Source organism: Electrona antarctica (assembly GCF_951216825.1).
Source record: "Electrona antarctica genome assembly, contig: scaffold_103, whole genome shotgun sequence".
Classification (NCBI taxonomy): domain Eukaryota; kingdom Metazoa; phylum Chordata; class Actinopteri; order Myctophiformes; family Myctophidae; genus Electrona; species Electrona antarctica.
In genome coordinates, this window is record NW_027637143.1 from 204765 (window position 1) to 222015 (window position 17251).

General features: G+C 44.7%; 1 protein-coding gene across 2 annotated transcripts in view; it reads left to right on the plus strand.

Moving 5' to 3' along the window:
* fez2b (fasciculation and elongation protein zeta 2b) overlaps nt 1–16456 on the plus strand; it is a 50398-nt gene extending 33942 nt beyond the window's left edge. The window contains exons 7-9 of one of the 2 annotated variants that reach the window (XM_079531967.1): nt 3507–3582; nt 12221–12286; nt 16193–16456. In XM_079531967.1, the coding sequence (XP_079388093.1) occupies nt 3507–3582; nt 12221–12286; nt 16193–16209 (159 nt within the window). In that variant the 3' untranslated portion in view covers nt 16210–16456. The remainder of the gene's footprint in view (nt 1–3506; nt 3583–12220; nt 12287–16192) is intronic. The other variant, XR_013789469.1, reaches the window with a different exon arrangement.
* The last annotated feature ends 795 nt before the right edge of the window (nt 16457–17251 follow it).

The window sequence follows — 17251 nt, forward strand, 5'->3', positions numbered from 1 at the left end:
ACTGATGAACCCGTTTAGACCTGAGGACGGTTCTACTGATGAACCGTTTAGACCTGAGGACGGTTCTACTGATGAACCCGTTTAGACCTGAGGACGGTTCTACCCGTTTAGACCTGAGGACGGTTCTATAGATGAACCCGTTTAGACCTGAGGACGGTTCTATAGGTGAACCCGTTTAGACCTGAGGACGATTCTACTGATGAACCCGTTTAGACCTGAGGACGGTTCTATAGATGAACCCGTTTAGACCTGAGGACGGTTCTACAGATGAACCCGTTTAGACCTGAGGACGGTTCTACCCGTTTAGACCTGAGGACGGTTCTACTGATGAACCGTTTAGACCTGAGGACGGTTCTACTGATGAACCCGTTTAGACCTGAGGACGGTTCTACTGATGAACCCGTTTAGACCTGAGGACGGTTCTACAGATGAACCGTTTAGACCTGAGGACGGTTCTACCCGTTTAGACCTGAGGACGGTTCTACCCGTTTAGACCTGAGGACGGTTCTACTGATGAACCGTTTAGACCTGAGGACGGTTCTACAGATGAACCGTTTAGACCTGAGGACGGTTCTACTGATGAACCGTTTAGACCTGAGGACGGTTCTACTGATGAACCGTTTAGACCTGAGGACGGATCTACTGATGAACCCGTTTAGACCTGAGGACGGTTCTACTGATGAACCCGTTTAGACCTGAGGACGGTTCTACTGATGAACCCGTTTAGACCTGAGGACGGTTCTACCCGTTTAGACCTGAGGACGGTTCTATAGGTGAACCCGTTTAGACCTGAGGACGATTCTACTGATGAACCCGTTTAGACCTGAGGACGATTCTACTGATGAACCCGTTTAGACCTGAGGACGGTTCTACTGATGAACCCGTTTAGACGTGAGGACGGTTCTACTGATGAACCCGTTTAGACGTGAGGACGGTTCTACTGATGTCGTCTAAATCATGACAGTTTTCTGAAAATGTTTCCATGTCAGTCGTTCTCAAACTATTTCATGTCAAGGACCCCCAGAATTACATGTATTAGGCCTGGAACGATATATTTTCAGATGGGGGTCGGCGGCCAAATACATATTATTTCTAGGGCTCCTTGACATGAAAATGTTTGAGAACCACTGACAGAAACATGGGTTTTTTCTGATTAATCTAGTGTCAGGTCTAAATGGGTTAATCATTAACCCATTTGTGCCGCATTTTTACGATTTTTATAAAATAGCAGACCTACAAGCTCGTAGGTCTGCTATTTTTCAATAGCTAAAGTATAGCATAATGCTGAGTTAAAACACCAAAAGGGGTTTCCGTCTAGAATGGGTTAAGACAGATGTTAGGTTCTTAGTACTTTAACCGCCAGCATTAATTAATCCCTCGATAGCGTACTGCTAAGGTTTTATTGCGCGTAACACTTACTTTGAAGATCCAAATATCCGTAATGGCGTGTTACAATGACAAACTGCTATGTGTGTTGTCATGCCCGGATGTTGTTGTGTCGGTCGGTGGTGGAAAAAGGCCACCGCGAGTGTCAGCCCGCCTGCTACAGGCCGTTGAAAACCCTTGTATTCACCAGAAACGGCCCCTCAATGTCGTTTCTGAGATACAGAGCTGTGAATGGTGGGCTTAGACTGGAAGTGGACGTGCAAGATGAAATCAAATGAAGCTTTTTTGTACATGTTAACTCGAGCTAGGTTCTAAACAAGAAAGCATGTTTGTTGTTGCACAGAAATTACGTCATTTTTCATGAAAAGTAAATGTAGTTAAATAAAAAGTGTTCAAAAATATATTTTTCGGTTATTTGTCTGGAAAATAAATGTGTTTAAATCGTATCGTCATCCAAGAACCTGTCGTCTTTAAACATTATTTCAAAACAAATAGATATAGTGTACATCGAAACTACACACAAACTATAGAAACTATACAAACAGACCTGGCATCTGTCTAAATAACCTATCTGTCTAAATAACCATCTGTCTAAATAACCTTCTATCTGTCTAAATAACCATCTGTCTAAATAACCTTCTGTCTAAATAACCTTCGCGTCAAGGTCGTCAAGGCAAGAGAAATGCTACGGGCTAATAAAAAAGCAAGGCTTTTGCACCCCTACAGGCGTCAGGTGCGTAGGAGAGGGTACGGTGCCCCCTACAGGCGTCAGGTGCGTAGGAGAGGGTACGGTGCCCCCTACAGGCGTCAGGTGCGTAGGAGAGGGTACGGTGCCCCCTACAGGCGTCAGGTGCGTAGGAGAGGGTACGGTGCCCCCTACAGGCGTCAGGTGCGTAGGAGAGGGTACGGTGCCCCCTACAGGCGTCAGGTGCGTAGGAGAGGGTACGGTGCCCCCTACAGGCGTCAGGTGCGTAGGAGAGGGTACGGTGCCCCCTACAGGCGTCAGGTGCGTAGGAGAGGGTACGGTGCCCCCTACAGGCGTCAGGTGCGTAGGAGAGGGTACGGTGCCCCCTACAGGCGTCAGGTGCGTAGGAGAGGGTACGGTGCCCCCTACAGGCGTCAGGTGCGTAGGAGAGGGTACGGTGCGTAGGAGAGGGTACGGTGCGTAGGAGAGGGTACGGTGCCCAAAATTGAAAAGGGAACAATGCTACGGGCTAAAATTAACCCAAAAATACAGTTAAAAGGATATTTTTAGAACCGATAACCGACTTCTGATCTGATCTTTGGTTAATTGGATATTCCATGCATTCCAACAGGCTTCAGTAACTGTTCTGGCCGGGAACCCCTTTTGGTGTTTTAACTAAGCATTATGTTATACTTTAGCTATTGAAAAATAGCAGATCTACAAGCTCATAGCGCGCCACCGAGTGGCGCACTACGAGCTTGTAGGTCTGCTATTTTTGAAAATGCGGCGCAGATCTTTGAATATATTCTTTCTATTTTATTTCGACGTCAGGCCTTCATGGGTTAACAACCCAATTTCTTTAACAACCCATTAACCGTTAATGGGTTAACCCTCAATGGCTTCCTTTGTGAAAAATAACGTCATTGTAAAAAGATTCACGCGTTTAGATATTCTATTTACAATGAGATGCGGACGGGAGCTGGTGCCACTTGGACCCGGACGTAACGTAGCACTACAAAATGACGTCGGACTTAAATACTGAATTGCGCAAATGCGCACCACTGATACAGAAACATGAGGTATTTCAGAAAACTGTCAGAATTTAGAAGACATTTTTTAAATTTCGACGTCAGGCCTAAATGGCTTAACAGTGGAATATCTATCTCATAATCAACCTATGCGTTTACACTATAGAGTGCTATATCCACATAAAATGATATCTAAGTTACATAAGTTGAGTCTTAGCATACGCCTGTAAGGGCATCGGGGCTAGGGAAAGTGCTACGGGCCAAGATGGAGTCCGAAGAGGTGCGTTTTCCTCATCTCATACTCTGTGTGTGTGTGTGTGTGTGTGTGTGTGTGTGTGTGTGTGTGTGTGTGTGTGTGTGTGTGTGTGTGTGTGTGTGTGTGTGTGTGTGTGTGTGTCCATCATCAGTATCTGACCACGGTCATCCCCTATGAGAAGAAAGCAGGCTCCCCGTGTGTCGAAGACCTCCAGATCCTCACCAAAAGTACAGTACAGAAACCTAGTAACTCCACAGTACAGAAACCTAGTAACTCCACAGTACATAAACCTTGTTACTCCACAGTACAGAAACCTAGTAACTCCACAGTACAGAAACCTTGTTACTCCACAGTACAGAAACCTAGTAACTCCACAGTACAGAAACCTTGTTACTCCACAGTACAGAAACCTAGTAACTCCACAGTACAGAAACCTAGTAACTCCACAGTACATAAACCTTGTTACTCCACAGTACATAAACCTAGTAACTCCACAGTACAGAAACCTAGTAACTCCACAGTACAGAAACCTAGTAACTCCACAGTACAGAAACCTAGTAACTCCACAGTACAGAAACCTTGTTACTCCACAGTACATAAACCTTGTTACTCCACAGTACATAAACCTAGTAACTCCACAGTACAGAAACCTAGTAACTCCACAGTACAGAAACCTAGTAACTCCACAGTACAGAAACCTAGTAACTCCACAGTACAGAAACCTAGTAACTCCACAGTACAGAAACCTAGTAACTCCACAGTACAGAAACCTAGTAACTCCACAGTACAGAAACCTTGTTACTCCACAGTACAGAAACCTAGTAACTCCACAGTACAGAAACCTAGTAACTCCACAGTACAGAAACCTAGTAACTCCACAGTACATAAACCTAGTAACTCCACAGTACAGAAACCTAGTAACTCCACAGTACAGAAACCTAGTAACTCCACAGTACAGAAACCTTGTTACTCCACAGTACAGAAACCTAGTAACTCCACAGTACAGAAACCTAGTAACTCCACAGTACAGAAACCTAGTAACTCCACAGTACATAAACCTTGTTACTCCACAGTACAGAAACCTAGTAACTCCACAGTACAGAAACCTTGTAACTCCACAGTACATAAACCTAGTAACTCCACAGTACAGAAACCTAGTAACTCCACAGTACATAAACCTTGTTACTCCACAGTACAGAAACCTAGTAACTCCACAGTACAGAAACCTAGTAACTCCACAGTACATAAACCTAGTAACTCCACAGTACATAAACCTAGTAACTCCACAGTACAGAAACCTAGTAACTCCACAGTACAGAAACCTAGTAACTCCACAGTACAGAAACCTAGTAACTCCACAGTACAGAAACCTAGTAACTCCACAGTACAGAAACCTAGTAACTCCACAGTACAGAAACCTAGTAACTCCACAGTACAGAAACCTAGTAACTCCACAGTACAGAAACCTAGTAACTCCACAGTACAGAAACCTAGTAACTCCACAGTACAGAAACCTTGTAACTCCACAGTACATAAACCTAGTAACTCCACAGTACAGAAACCTAGTAACTCCACAGTACAGAAACCTTGTTACTCCACAGTACAGAAACCTAGTAACTCCACAGTACAGAAACCTAGTAACTCCACAGTACAGAAACCTTGTAACTCCACAGTACAGAAACCTAGTAACTCCACAGTACATAAACCTTGTTACTCCACAGTACAGAAACCTAGTAACTCCACAGTACAGAAACCTAGTAACTCCACAGTACAGAAACCTAGTAACTCCACAGTACAGAAACCTAGTAACTCCACAGTACAGAAACCTAGTAACTCCACAGTACAGAAACCTAGTAACTCCACAGTACAGAAACCTTGTTACTCCACAGTACAGAAACCTAGTAACTCCACAGTACAGAAACCTAGTAACTCCACAGTACAGAAACCTAGTAACTCCACAGTACAGAAACCTAGTAACTCCACAGTACAGAAACCTAGTAACTCCACAGTACAGAAACCTAGTAACTCCACAGTACAGAAACCTAGTAACTCCACAGTACAGAAACCTAGTAACTCCACAGTACAGAAACCTAGTAACTCCACAGTACAGAAACCTAGTAACTCCACAGTACAGAAACCTTGTTACTCCACAGTACAGAAACCTAGTAACTCCACAGTACAGAAACCTAGTAACTCCACAGTACATAAACCTTGTTACTCCACAGTACAGAAACCTAGTAACTCCACAGTACAGAAACCTTGTAACTCCACAGTACATAAACCTAGTAACTCCACAGTACAGAAACCTAGTAACTCCACAGTACATAAACCTTGTTACTCCACAGTACAGAAACCTAGTAACTCCACAGTACAGAAACCTAGTAACTCCACAGTACATAAACCTAGTAACTCCACAGTACATAAACCTAGTAACTCCACAGTACAGAAACCTAGTAACTCCACAGTACAGAAACCTAGTAACTCCACAGTACAGAAACCTAGTAACTCCACAGTACAGAAACCTAGTAACTCCACAGTACAGAAACCTAGTAACTCCACAGTACAGAAACCTAGTAACTCCACAGTACAGAAACCTAGTAACTCCACAGTACAGAAACCTAGTAACTCCACAGTACAGAAACCTAGTAACTCCACAGTACAGAAACCTTGTAACTCCACAGTACATAAACCTAGTAACTCCACAGTACAGAAACCTAGTAACTCCACAGTACAGAAACCTTGTTACTCCACAGTACAGAAACCTAGTAACTCCACAGTACAGAAACCTAGTAACTCCACAGTACAGAAACCTTGTAACTCCACAGTACAGAAACCTAGTAACTCCACAGTACATAAACCTTGTTACTCCACAGTACAGAAACCTAGTAACTCCACAGTACAGAAACCTTGTTACTCCACAGTACAGAAACCTAGTAACTCCACAGTACAGAAACCTAGTAACTCCACAGTACAGAAACCTAGTAACTCCACAGTACAGAAACCTAGTAACTCCACAGTACAGAAACCTAGTAACTCCACAGTACAGAAACCTAGTAACTCCACAGTACAGAAACCTAGTAACTCCACAGTACAGAAACCTAGTAACTCCACAGTACAGAAACCTAGTAACTCCACAGTACAGAAACCTAGTAACTCCACAGTACAGAAACCTAGTAACTCCACAGTACAGAAACCTAGTAACTCCACAGTACAGAAACCTAGTAACTCCACAGTACAGAAACCTAGTAACTCCACAGTACAGAAACCTAGTAACTCCACAGTACAGAAACCTAGTAACTCCACAGTACAGAAACCTAGTAACTCCACAGTACAGAAACCTAGTAACTCCACAGTACAGAAACCTAGTAACTCCACAGTACAGAAACCTAGTAACTCCACAGTACAGAAACCTAGTAACTCCACAGTACAGAAACCTTGTTACTCCACAGTACAGAAACCTAGTAACTCCACAGTACAGAAACCTAGTAACTCCACAGTACAGAAACCTTGTAACTCCACAGTACAGAAACCTAGTAACTCCACAGTACAGAAACCTTGTTACTCCACAGTACAGAAACCTAGTAACTCCACAGTACAGAAACCTTGTTACTCCACAGTACAGAAACCTAGTAACTACACAGTACAGAAACCTAGTAACTCCACAGTACAGAAACCTTGTTACTCCACAGTACAGAAACCTAGTAACTCCACAGTACAGAAACCTAGTAACTCCACAGTACAGAAACCTTGTAACTCCACAGTACAGAAACCTAGTAACTCCACAGTACATAAACCTTGTTACTCCACAGTACAGAAACCTAGTAACTCCACAGTACAGAAACCTTGTTACTCCACAGTACAGAAACCTAGTAACTACACAGTACAGAAACCTAGTAACTCCACAGTACAGAAACCTAGTAACTCCACAGTACAGAAACCTAGTAACTCCACAGTACAGAAACCTAGTAACTCCACAGTACAGAAACCTAGTAACTCCACAGTACAGAAACCTTGTTACTCCACAGTACAGAAACCTAGTAACTCCACAGTACAGAAACCTAGTAACTCCACAGTACAGAAACCTAGTAACTCCACAGTACAGAAACCTAGTAACTCCACAGTACATAAACCTAGTAACTCCACAGTACATAAACCTAGTAACTCCACAGTACAGTAACCTAGTAACTCCACAGTACAGAAACCTAGTAACTCCACAGTACAGAAACCTAGTAACTCCACAGTATATAAACCTAGTAACTCCACAGTACAGTAACCTAGTAACTCCACAGTACAGAAACCTAGTAACTCCACAGTACAGTAACCTAGTAACTCCACAGTACAGAAACCTAGTAACTCCACAGTACAGAAACCTAGTAACTCCACAGTACAGAAACCTAGTAACTCCACAGTACAGAAACCTAGTAACTCCACAGTACAGAAACCTAGTAACTCCACAGTACAGAAACCTAGTAACTCCACAGTACAGAAACCTAGTAACTCCACAGTACAGAAACCTAGTAACTCCACAGTACAGAAACCTTGTTACTCCACAGTACAGAAACCTAGTAACTCCACAGTACAGAAACCTAGTAACTCCACAGTACAGAAACCTAGTAACTCCACAGTACATAAACCTAGTAACTCCACAGTACATAAACCTAGTAACTCCACAGTACAGTAACCTAGTAACTCCACAGTACAGAAACCTAGTAACTCCACAGTACAGAAACCTAGTAACTCCACAGTACATAAACCTAGTAACTCCACAGTACAGTAACCTAGTAACTCCACAGTACAGAAACCTAGTAACTCCACAGTACAGAAACCTTGTAACTCCACAGTACATAAACCTTGTTACTCCACAGTACAGAAACCTAGTAACTCCACAGTACAGAAACCTTGTTACTCCACAGTACAGAAACCTAGTAACTCCACAGTACAGTAACCTAGTAACTCCACAGTACAGAAACCTAGTAACTCCACAGTACAGAAACCTAGTAACTCCACAGTACAGAAACCTAGTAACTCCACAGTACAGAAACCTAGTAACTCCACAGTACAGAAACCTAGTAACTCCACAGTACAGAAACCTAGTAACTCCACAGTACAGAAACCTAGTAACTCCACAGTACAGAAACCTAGTAACTCCACAGTACAGAAACCTAGTAACTCCACAGTACAGAAACCTAGTAACTCCACAGTACAGAAACCTAGTAACTCCACAGTACAGAAACCTTGTTACTCCACAGTACAGAAACCTAGTAACTCCACAGTACAGAAACCTAGTAACTCCACAGTACAGAAACCTAGTAACTCCACAGTACAGAAACCTAGTAACTCCACAGTACAGAAACCTAGTAACTCCACAGTACAGAAACCTAGTAACTCCACAGTACAGAAACCTTGTTACTCCACAGTACAGAAACCTAGTAACTCCACAGTACAGAAACCTAGTAACTCCACAGTACAGAAACCTAGTAACTCCACAGTACATAAACCTAGTAACTCCACAGTACATAAACCTAGTAACTCCACAGTACAGTAACCTAGTAACTCCACAGTACAGAAACCTAGTAACTCCACAGTACAGAAACCTAGTAACTCCACAGTACATAAACCTAGTAACTCCACAGTACAGTAACCTAGTAACTCCACAGTACAGAAACCTAGTAACTCCACAGTACAGTAACCTAGTAACTCCACAGTACAGAAACCTAGTAACTCCACAGTACAGAAACCTAGTAACTCCACAGTACAGAAACCTAGTAACTCCACAGTACAGAAACCTAGTAACTCCACAGTACAGAAACCTAGTAACTCCACAGTACAGAAACCTAGTAACTCCACAGTACAGAAACCAGTGCCGTCTTTTGAATAATTTTCATTTAGTTTCAGTCACCCGGAATGTTCTAGTGTTAGACCAGTTTTAGTCGACTAAATACAGTTGATTTAGTCGACTAAATACAGTTGATTTAGTCGACTAAATACAGTTGATTTAGTCGACTAAATACAGTTGATTTAGTCGACTAAATACAGTTGATTTAGTCGACTAAATACAGTTGATTTAGTCGACTAAATACAGTTGATTTAGTCGACTAAATACAGTTGATTTAGTCGACTAAATACAGTTGATTTAGTCGACTAAATACAGTTGATTTAGTCGACTAAATACAGTTGATTTAGTCGACTAAATACAGTTGATTTAGTCGACTAAATACAGTTGATTTAGTCGACTAAATACAGTTGATTTAGTCGACTAAATACAGTTGATTTAGTCGACTAAATACAGTTGATTTAGTCGACTAAATACAGTTGATTTAGTCGACTAAATACAGTTGATTTAGTCGACTAAATACAGTTGATTTAGTCGACTAAATACAGTTGATTTAGTCGACTAAAATGTGTTTTGACAGGCCTTGATATCGTTGTAATGGCAGATTTTACACTTTGCTTGCATGCTGAAAATAGCCGATCTACAAGCTCTGAGCCGATCTACAAGCTCTGAGCCGATCTACAAGCTCCGAACTTTTAGATCAGCTATTTTCAGCATGCAACCTAGCATAAAACTGGATCCAGTAGAACTAAATGTCAGGGAGGGACTAGTGGAGAAGAGATCCAGTAGAACTAAATGTCAGGGAGGGACTAGTGGAGCAGAGATCCAGTAGAACCAAATGTCAGGGAGGGACTAGTGGAGAAGAGATCCAGTAGAACTAAATGTCAGGGAGGGACTAGTGGAGAAGAGATCCAGTAGAACTAAATGTCAGGGAGGGACTAGTGGAGAGGAGATCCAGTAGAACTAAATGTCAGGGAGGGACTAGTGGAGAAGAGATCCAGTAGAACTAAATGTTAGGGAGGGACTAGTGGAGAAGAGAACCAGTAGAACTAAATGTTAGGGAGGGACTAGTGGAGAAGAGATCCAGTAGAACTAAATGTTAGGGAGGGACTAGTGGAGAAGAGAACCAGTAGAACTAAATGTTAGGGAGGGACTAGTGGAGAAGAGATCCAGTAGAACTAAATGTTAGGGAGGGACTAGTGGAGAAGAGAACCAGTAGAACTAAATGTTAGGGAGGGACTAGTGGAGAAGAGATCCAGTAGAACTAAATGTCAGGGAGGGACTAGTGGAGAAGAGATCCAGTAGAACTAAATGTCAGGGAGGGACTAGTGGAGAAGAGATCCAGTAGAACTAAATGGCAGGGAGGGACTAGTGGAGAAGAGAACCAGTAGAACTAAATGTCAGGGAGGGACTAGTGGAGAAGAGATCCAGTAGAACTAAATGTTAGGGAGGGACTAGTGGAGAAGAGATCCAGTAGAACTAAATGTCAGGGAGGGACTAGTGGAGAAGAGATCCAGTAGAACTAAATGTCAGGGAGGGACTAGTGGAGAAGAGATCCAGTAGAACTAAATGTCAGGGAGGGACTAGTGGAGAAGAGATCCAGTAGAACTAAATGTCAGGGAGGGACTAGTGGAGAAGAGATCCAGTAGAACTAAATGTCAGGGAGGGACTAGTGGTGAAGAGATCCAGTAGAACTAAATGTCAGGGAGGGACTAGTGGTGAAGAGATCCAGTAGAACTAAATGTCAGGGAGGGACTAGTGGCGAAGAGATCCAGTAGAACTAAATGTCAGGGAGGGACTAGTGGAGAAGAGATCCAGTAGAACTAAATGTTAGGGAGGGACTAGTGGAGAGGAGATCCAGTAGAACTAAATGTCAGGGAGGGACTAGTGGAGAGGAGATCCAGTAGAACTAAATGTTAGGGAGGGACTAGTGGCGAAGAGATCCAGTAGAACTAAATATCAGGGAGGGACTAGTGGAGAAGAGATCCAGTAGAACTAAATATCAGGGAGGGACTAGTGGAGAAGAGATCCAGTAGAACTAAATATCAGGGAGGGACTAGTGGAGAAGAGATCCAGTAGAACTAAATGTTAGGGAGGGACTAGTGGAGAAGAGATCCAGTAGAACTAAATATCAGGGAGGGACTAGTGGAGAAGAGATCCAGTAGAACTAAATGTCAGGGAGGGACTAGTGGAGAAGAGATCCAGTAGAACTAAATGTCAGGGAGGGACTAGTGGAGAAGAGATCCAGTAGAACTAAATGTCAGGGAGGGACTAGTGGAGAAGAGATCCAGTAGAACTAAATGTCAGGGAGGGACTAGTGGAGAAGAGATCCAGTAGAACTAAATGTCAGGGAGGGACTAGTGGAGAAGAGATCCAGTAGAACTAAATGTTAGGGAGGGACTAGTGGAGAAGAGATCCAGTAGAACTAAATGTCAGGGAAAGACTAGTGGAGAAGAGATCCAGTAGAACTAAATGTCAGGGAGGGACTAGTGGAGAAGAGATCCAGTAGAACTAAATGTTAGGGAGGGACTAGTGGAGAAGAGATCCAGTAGAACTAAATGTCAGGGAGGGACTAGTGGAGAAGAGATCCAGTAGAACTAAATGTCAGGGAGGGACTAGTGGAGAAGAGATCCAGTAGAACTAAATGTCAGGGAGGGACTAGTGGAGAAGAGATCCAGTAGAACTAAATGTCAGGGAGGGACTAGTGGAGAAGAGATCCAGTAGAACTAAATGTCAGGGAGGGACTAGTGGAGAAGAGATCCAGTAGAACTAAATGTCAGGGAGGGACTAGTGGAGAAGAGATCCAGTAGAACTAAATGTCAGGGAGGGACTAGTGGAGAAGAGACCTACCAAAGTGTGCATGCATTGTTGGTATTGCTGGTATCTATTATCATTAGCCTGATCGAGGCAATATTTGGATGGATAATAGAATGTATCTGTATGTAGTAATTATTATTCATGGTTTATAGTGATTATTTTTCATCACATCCCCAGTGATTCCATCATGTTGTTCTGGTTGCTTCCTCCTCTAGTCCTCAGCGCCATGAGGGACGACAGTGAGAAGGTACCCAGCCTCCTGACGGACTACATTCTCAAAGGTGAAACTCCATGTCCCAGCATGCACTCTGAGCGATACAACACCATGTCCCAGCATGCACTATGAGCGATACAACACCATGTCCCAGCATGCACTCTGAGCGATACAACTCCATGTCCCAGCATGCACTCTGAGCGATACAACACCATGTCCCAGCATGCACTATGAGCGATACAACTCCATGTCCCAGCATGCACTATGAGCGATACAACTCCATGTCCCAGCATGCACTATGAGCGATACAACACCATGTCCCAGCATGCACTATGAGCTATACAACACCATGTCCCAGCATGCACTCTGAGCGATACAACACCATGTCCCAGCATGCACTCTGAGCGATACAACACCATGTCCCAGCATGCACTCTGAGCGATACAACTCCATGTCCCAGCATGCACTCTGAGCGATACAACACCATGTCCCAGCATGCACTATGAGCGATACAACTCCATGTCCCAGCATGCACTATGAGCGATACAACTCCATGTCCCAGCATGCACTATGAGCGATACAACACCATGTCCCAGCATGCACTATGAGCTATACAACACCATGTCCCAGCATGCACTCTGAGCGATACAACACCATGTCCCAGCATGCACTCTGAGCGATACAACACCATGTCCCAGCATGCACTATGAGCTATACAACTCCATGTCCCAGCATGCACTATGAGCGATACAACACCATGTCCCAGCATGCACTATACAACACCATGTCCCAGCATGCACTATGAGCGATACAACACCATGTCCCAGCATGCACTATGAACTATACAACACCATGTCCCAGCATGCACTATGAGCGATACAACACCATGTCCCAGCATGCACAATGAGCGATACAACTCCATGTCCCAGCATGCACTATGAGCTATACAACTCCATGTCCCAGCATGCACTATGAACTATACAACACCATGTCCCAGCATGCACTATGAGCGATACAACTCCATGTCCCAGCATGCACTATGAGCTATACAACACCATGTCCCAGCATGCACTATGAACTATACAACACCATGTCCCAGCATGCACTATGAGCGATACAACACCATGTCCCAGCATGCACTATGAGCGATACAACTCCATGTCCCAGCATGCACTATGAGCTATACAACTCCATGTCCCAGCATGCACTATGAGCGATACAACTCCATGTCCCAGCATGCACTATGAGCTATACAACTCCATGTCCCAGCATGCACTATGAACTATACAACACCATGTCCCAGCATGCACTATGAGCGATACAACACCATGTCCCAGCATGCACTATGAGCGATACAACTCCATGTCCCAGCATGCACTATGAGCTATACAACTCCATGTCCCAGCATGCACTATGAACTATACAACACCATGTCCCAGCATGCACTATGAGCGATACAACACCATGTCCCAGCATGCACTGAGCTATACAACACCATGTCCCAGCATGCACTCTGAGCGATACAACTCCATGTATAGCATGTACTCTGAGCGATACAACACCATGTCCCAGCATGCACTATGAGCGATACAACTCCATGTCCCAGCATGCACTATGAGCGATACAACTCCATGTCCCAGCATGCACTATGAGCGATACAACACCATGTCCCAGCATGCACTATGAGCTATACAACACCATGTCCCAGCATGCACTCTGAGCGATACAACACCATGTCCCAGCATGCACTCTGAGCGATACAACACCATGTCCCAGCATGCACTATGAGCTATACAACTCCATGTCCCAGCATGCACTATGAGCTATACAACTCCATGTCCCAGCATGCACTATGAACTATACAACACCATGTCCCAGCATGCACTCTGAGCGATACAACACCATGTCCCAGCATGCACTCTGAGCGATACAACACCATGTCCCAGCATGCACTATGAGCTATACAACTCCATGTCCCAGCATGCACTATGAGCTATACAACTCCATGTCCCAGCATGCACTATGAACTATACAACACCATGTCCCAGCATGCACTATGAGCGATACAACACCTTGTCCCAGCATGCACTATGAACTATACAACACCATGTCCCAGCATGCACTATGAACTATACAACACCATGTCCCAGCATGCACTATGAGCGATACAACACCATGTCCCAGCATGCACTATGAACTATACAACACCATGTCCCAGCATGCACTATGAACTATACAACACCATGTCCCAGCATGCACTATGAGCGATACAACACCATGTCCCAGCATGCACTATGAACTATACAACACCATGTCCCAGCATGCACTATGAACTATACAACACCATGTCCCAGCATAAACACTATTTATATATCTATGCTCAAACCGAGTGGAAGTGTGTAGGGCGAGGAGCTAGTTTCAAAAAGGGGGATAGACATATATAAAGGCTAGATGGCTCAAGGCGGAGTCTCTGACGTAGTTCACCCGGTGGCCATCTTGCTTCGGGGCTACAGTACAGCATGTTCTATGGCAGCTCAAACAGAAACAGTCATAACTCGCTCAAATCTTCACGGATTTACAAACGGGTTGGTTTATTACAAACTGAATCATAGCCACGTCAAGGCGTGGCTATGATTCAGGATGCTTATCTGCTTAATGTTGTTTTTTATATGAACGTCTTATAAAAGAATATATGTTTTCAAATGGATTTTTATACGACGTGAAAACTTGGAATTCCCTCTCGCGTACCAGTGGCACGTGTCCCGCGGACCGGCACCGGTCCGCGTACCGGGGGTTGGGAACCTCTGGTGTAGATGTTGTGTACCTCGTGTATTCCTTACAGTCGGTCGTACAATAGAGAGTATGCGCATGCTTAAAGTGAATGGCACATCGAGTGGCAAATCGAGTGGCAAAGCAACATGCAAAGTGAGTTTAACATTGTTTAACGTTGTTTAATGCAATCATATATGACTTTTCTGTGTGGATGTATGGGCGGTCAAGGCCAGAAAGTAGTTTTTTGCCACTCAGTAGGCGTTCCTGCATAACTTCCTGGTTTGATGATGATCACACACATACCCTCTAGAAGAAAGGAAGTGGGCGGGGACGTTAGAACGGTGTCTTCTTATGAGGACACTTTGTTGAAATAGATTATCATAAAGGAGCGTTCTTAACCCATTCTGGGCGGGAACCCCTTTTGGTGTTTTAAGCATTGTTATACTTTAGCCATTGAAAAATAGCAGACCTACAAGCTCATAGCACGGCACCGAGTGCCGCGCTATGAGCTTGTAGGTCTGCTATTTTTGAAAAATCGTGAAAATGTGGCCCAAATGTTTGAATATATATATTCTTTCAGAGCGAACGGTTTTAACTCAGATCTTTGCATCTGGTGGGGTCCCTGGAACATCATATTTTCAGATGGGGGTCGGCGGCCAAATAGAGATAATTTTGGGGGTCCTTTGGGGGTCCCCTCGTGATTTTTCAAAAATAGATCTACAAGCTCGTATGAGCTTGTAGATCTGCTACTTTTCAACAGCTAAATTATAACATAATGCTTGAAACACCAAAAGGGGTTCCCGCCCAGAATGGGTTAACCACTTTAACGCATTCAGGACGGGAACCCCTGTTGGTGTTTTAAGCATTGTTATACTTTACTACTGTTGAAAAATAGCAGATCTACAAGCTCTCGGCACCGGGTGCCGCGCTACGGGCTTGTAGATCTGCTATTTTTGAAAACGTTTTTAACTCATATCTTTGCTTCTGGGGGGGTCCCTGAAACGACATATTTTCAGATGGGGTCGGCCTTCAATTACATATAATCGTGGGGCTCCTTGACATGTAGGGGTTTGAGAGCCACTGACACATAGAAACATAGGGTTTTTTCAGAAAACTGTCAGGATTTAGAAGGCATTTGTAGAATCGTTCCCAGGTCAAAATGGGGTTAAAACCCACCTCTGTTCTGCTCTCGTCTCCACAGTTCTCTGTCCAACATAATGATCCTGATCCTGATCATCGGTGGCGTTTTGGGAGATCTCTGGAACGGCCTGATGCCACAGGATGCTGCCACCACCTCTTCCTCTTCACGATGCCAGGATGCCACCACCACCACCTCTTCCTCTTCACGATGCCAGGATGCCACCACCACCACCTCTTCCTCTTCACGATGCCAGGATGCTGCCACCACCACCTCTTCCTCTTCACGATGCCAGGATGCTGCCACCACCACCTCTTCCTCTTCACGATGCCAGGATGCCACCACCACCTCTTCCTCTTCACGATGCCAGGATGCCGCCACCACCACCTCTTCCTCTTCACGATGCCAGGATGCTGCCACCACCACCTCTTCCTCTTCACGATGCCAGGATGCTGCCACCACCACCTCTTCCTCTTCACGATGCCAGGATGCCGCCACCACCACCTCTTCCTCTTCACGATGCCAGGATGCCGCCACCACCACCTCTTCCTCTTCACGATGCCAGGATGCTGCCACCACCACCTCTTCCTCTTCACGATGCCAGGATGCTGCCACCACCACCTCTTCCTCTTCACGATGCCAGGATGCCGCCACCACCACCTCTTCCTCTTCACGATGCCAGGATGCCGCCACCACCACCTCTTCCTCTTCACGATGCCAGGATGCTGCCACCACCACCTCTTCCTCTTCACGATGCCAGGATGCTGCCACCACCACCTCTTCCTCTTCACGATGCCAGGATGCTGCCACCACCACCTCTTCCTCTTCACGATGCCAGGATGCTGCCACCACCACCTCTTCCTCTTCACGATGCCAGGATGCTGCCACCACCACCTCTTCCTCTTCACGATGCCAGGATGCTGCCACCACCACCTCTTCCTCTTCACGATGCCAGGATGCTGCCACCACCACCTCTTCACGATGCCAGCGGTAAAATCCGGAGCAGGACTCCTTGTACACTCTTCAGGGTCAAAGAAGTGGATCTGGATCTTTCCCTGAACAACGTGCAGTATTTTTAGACTCTGCACAGTTTGACTCTCTGGGGCCGTCCGGCCGTCTCCT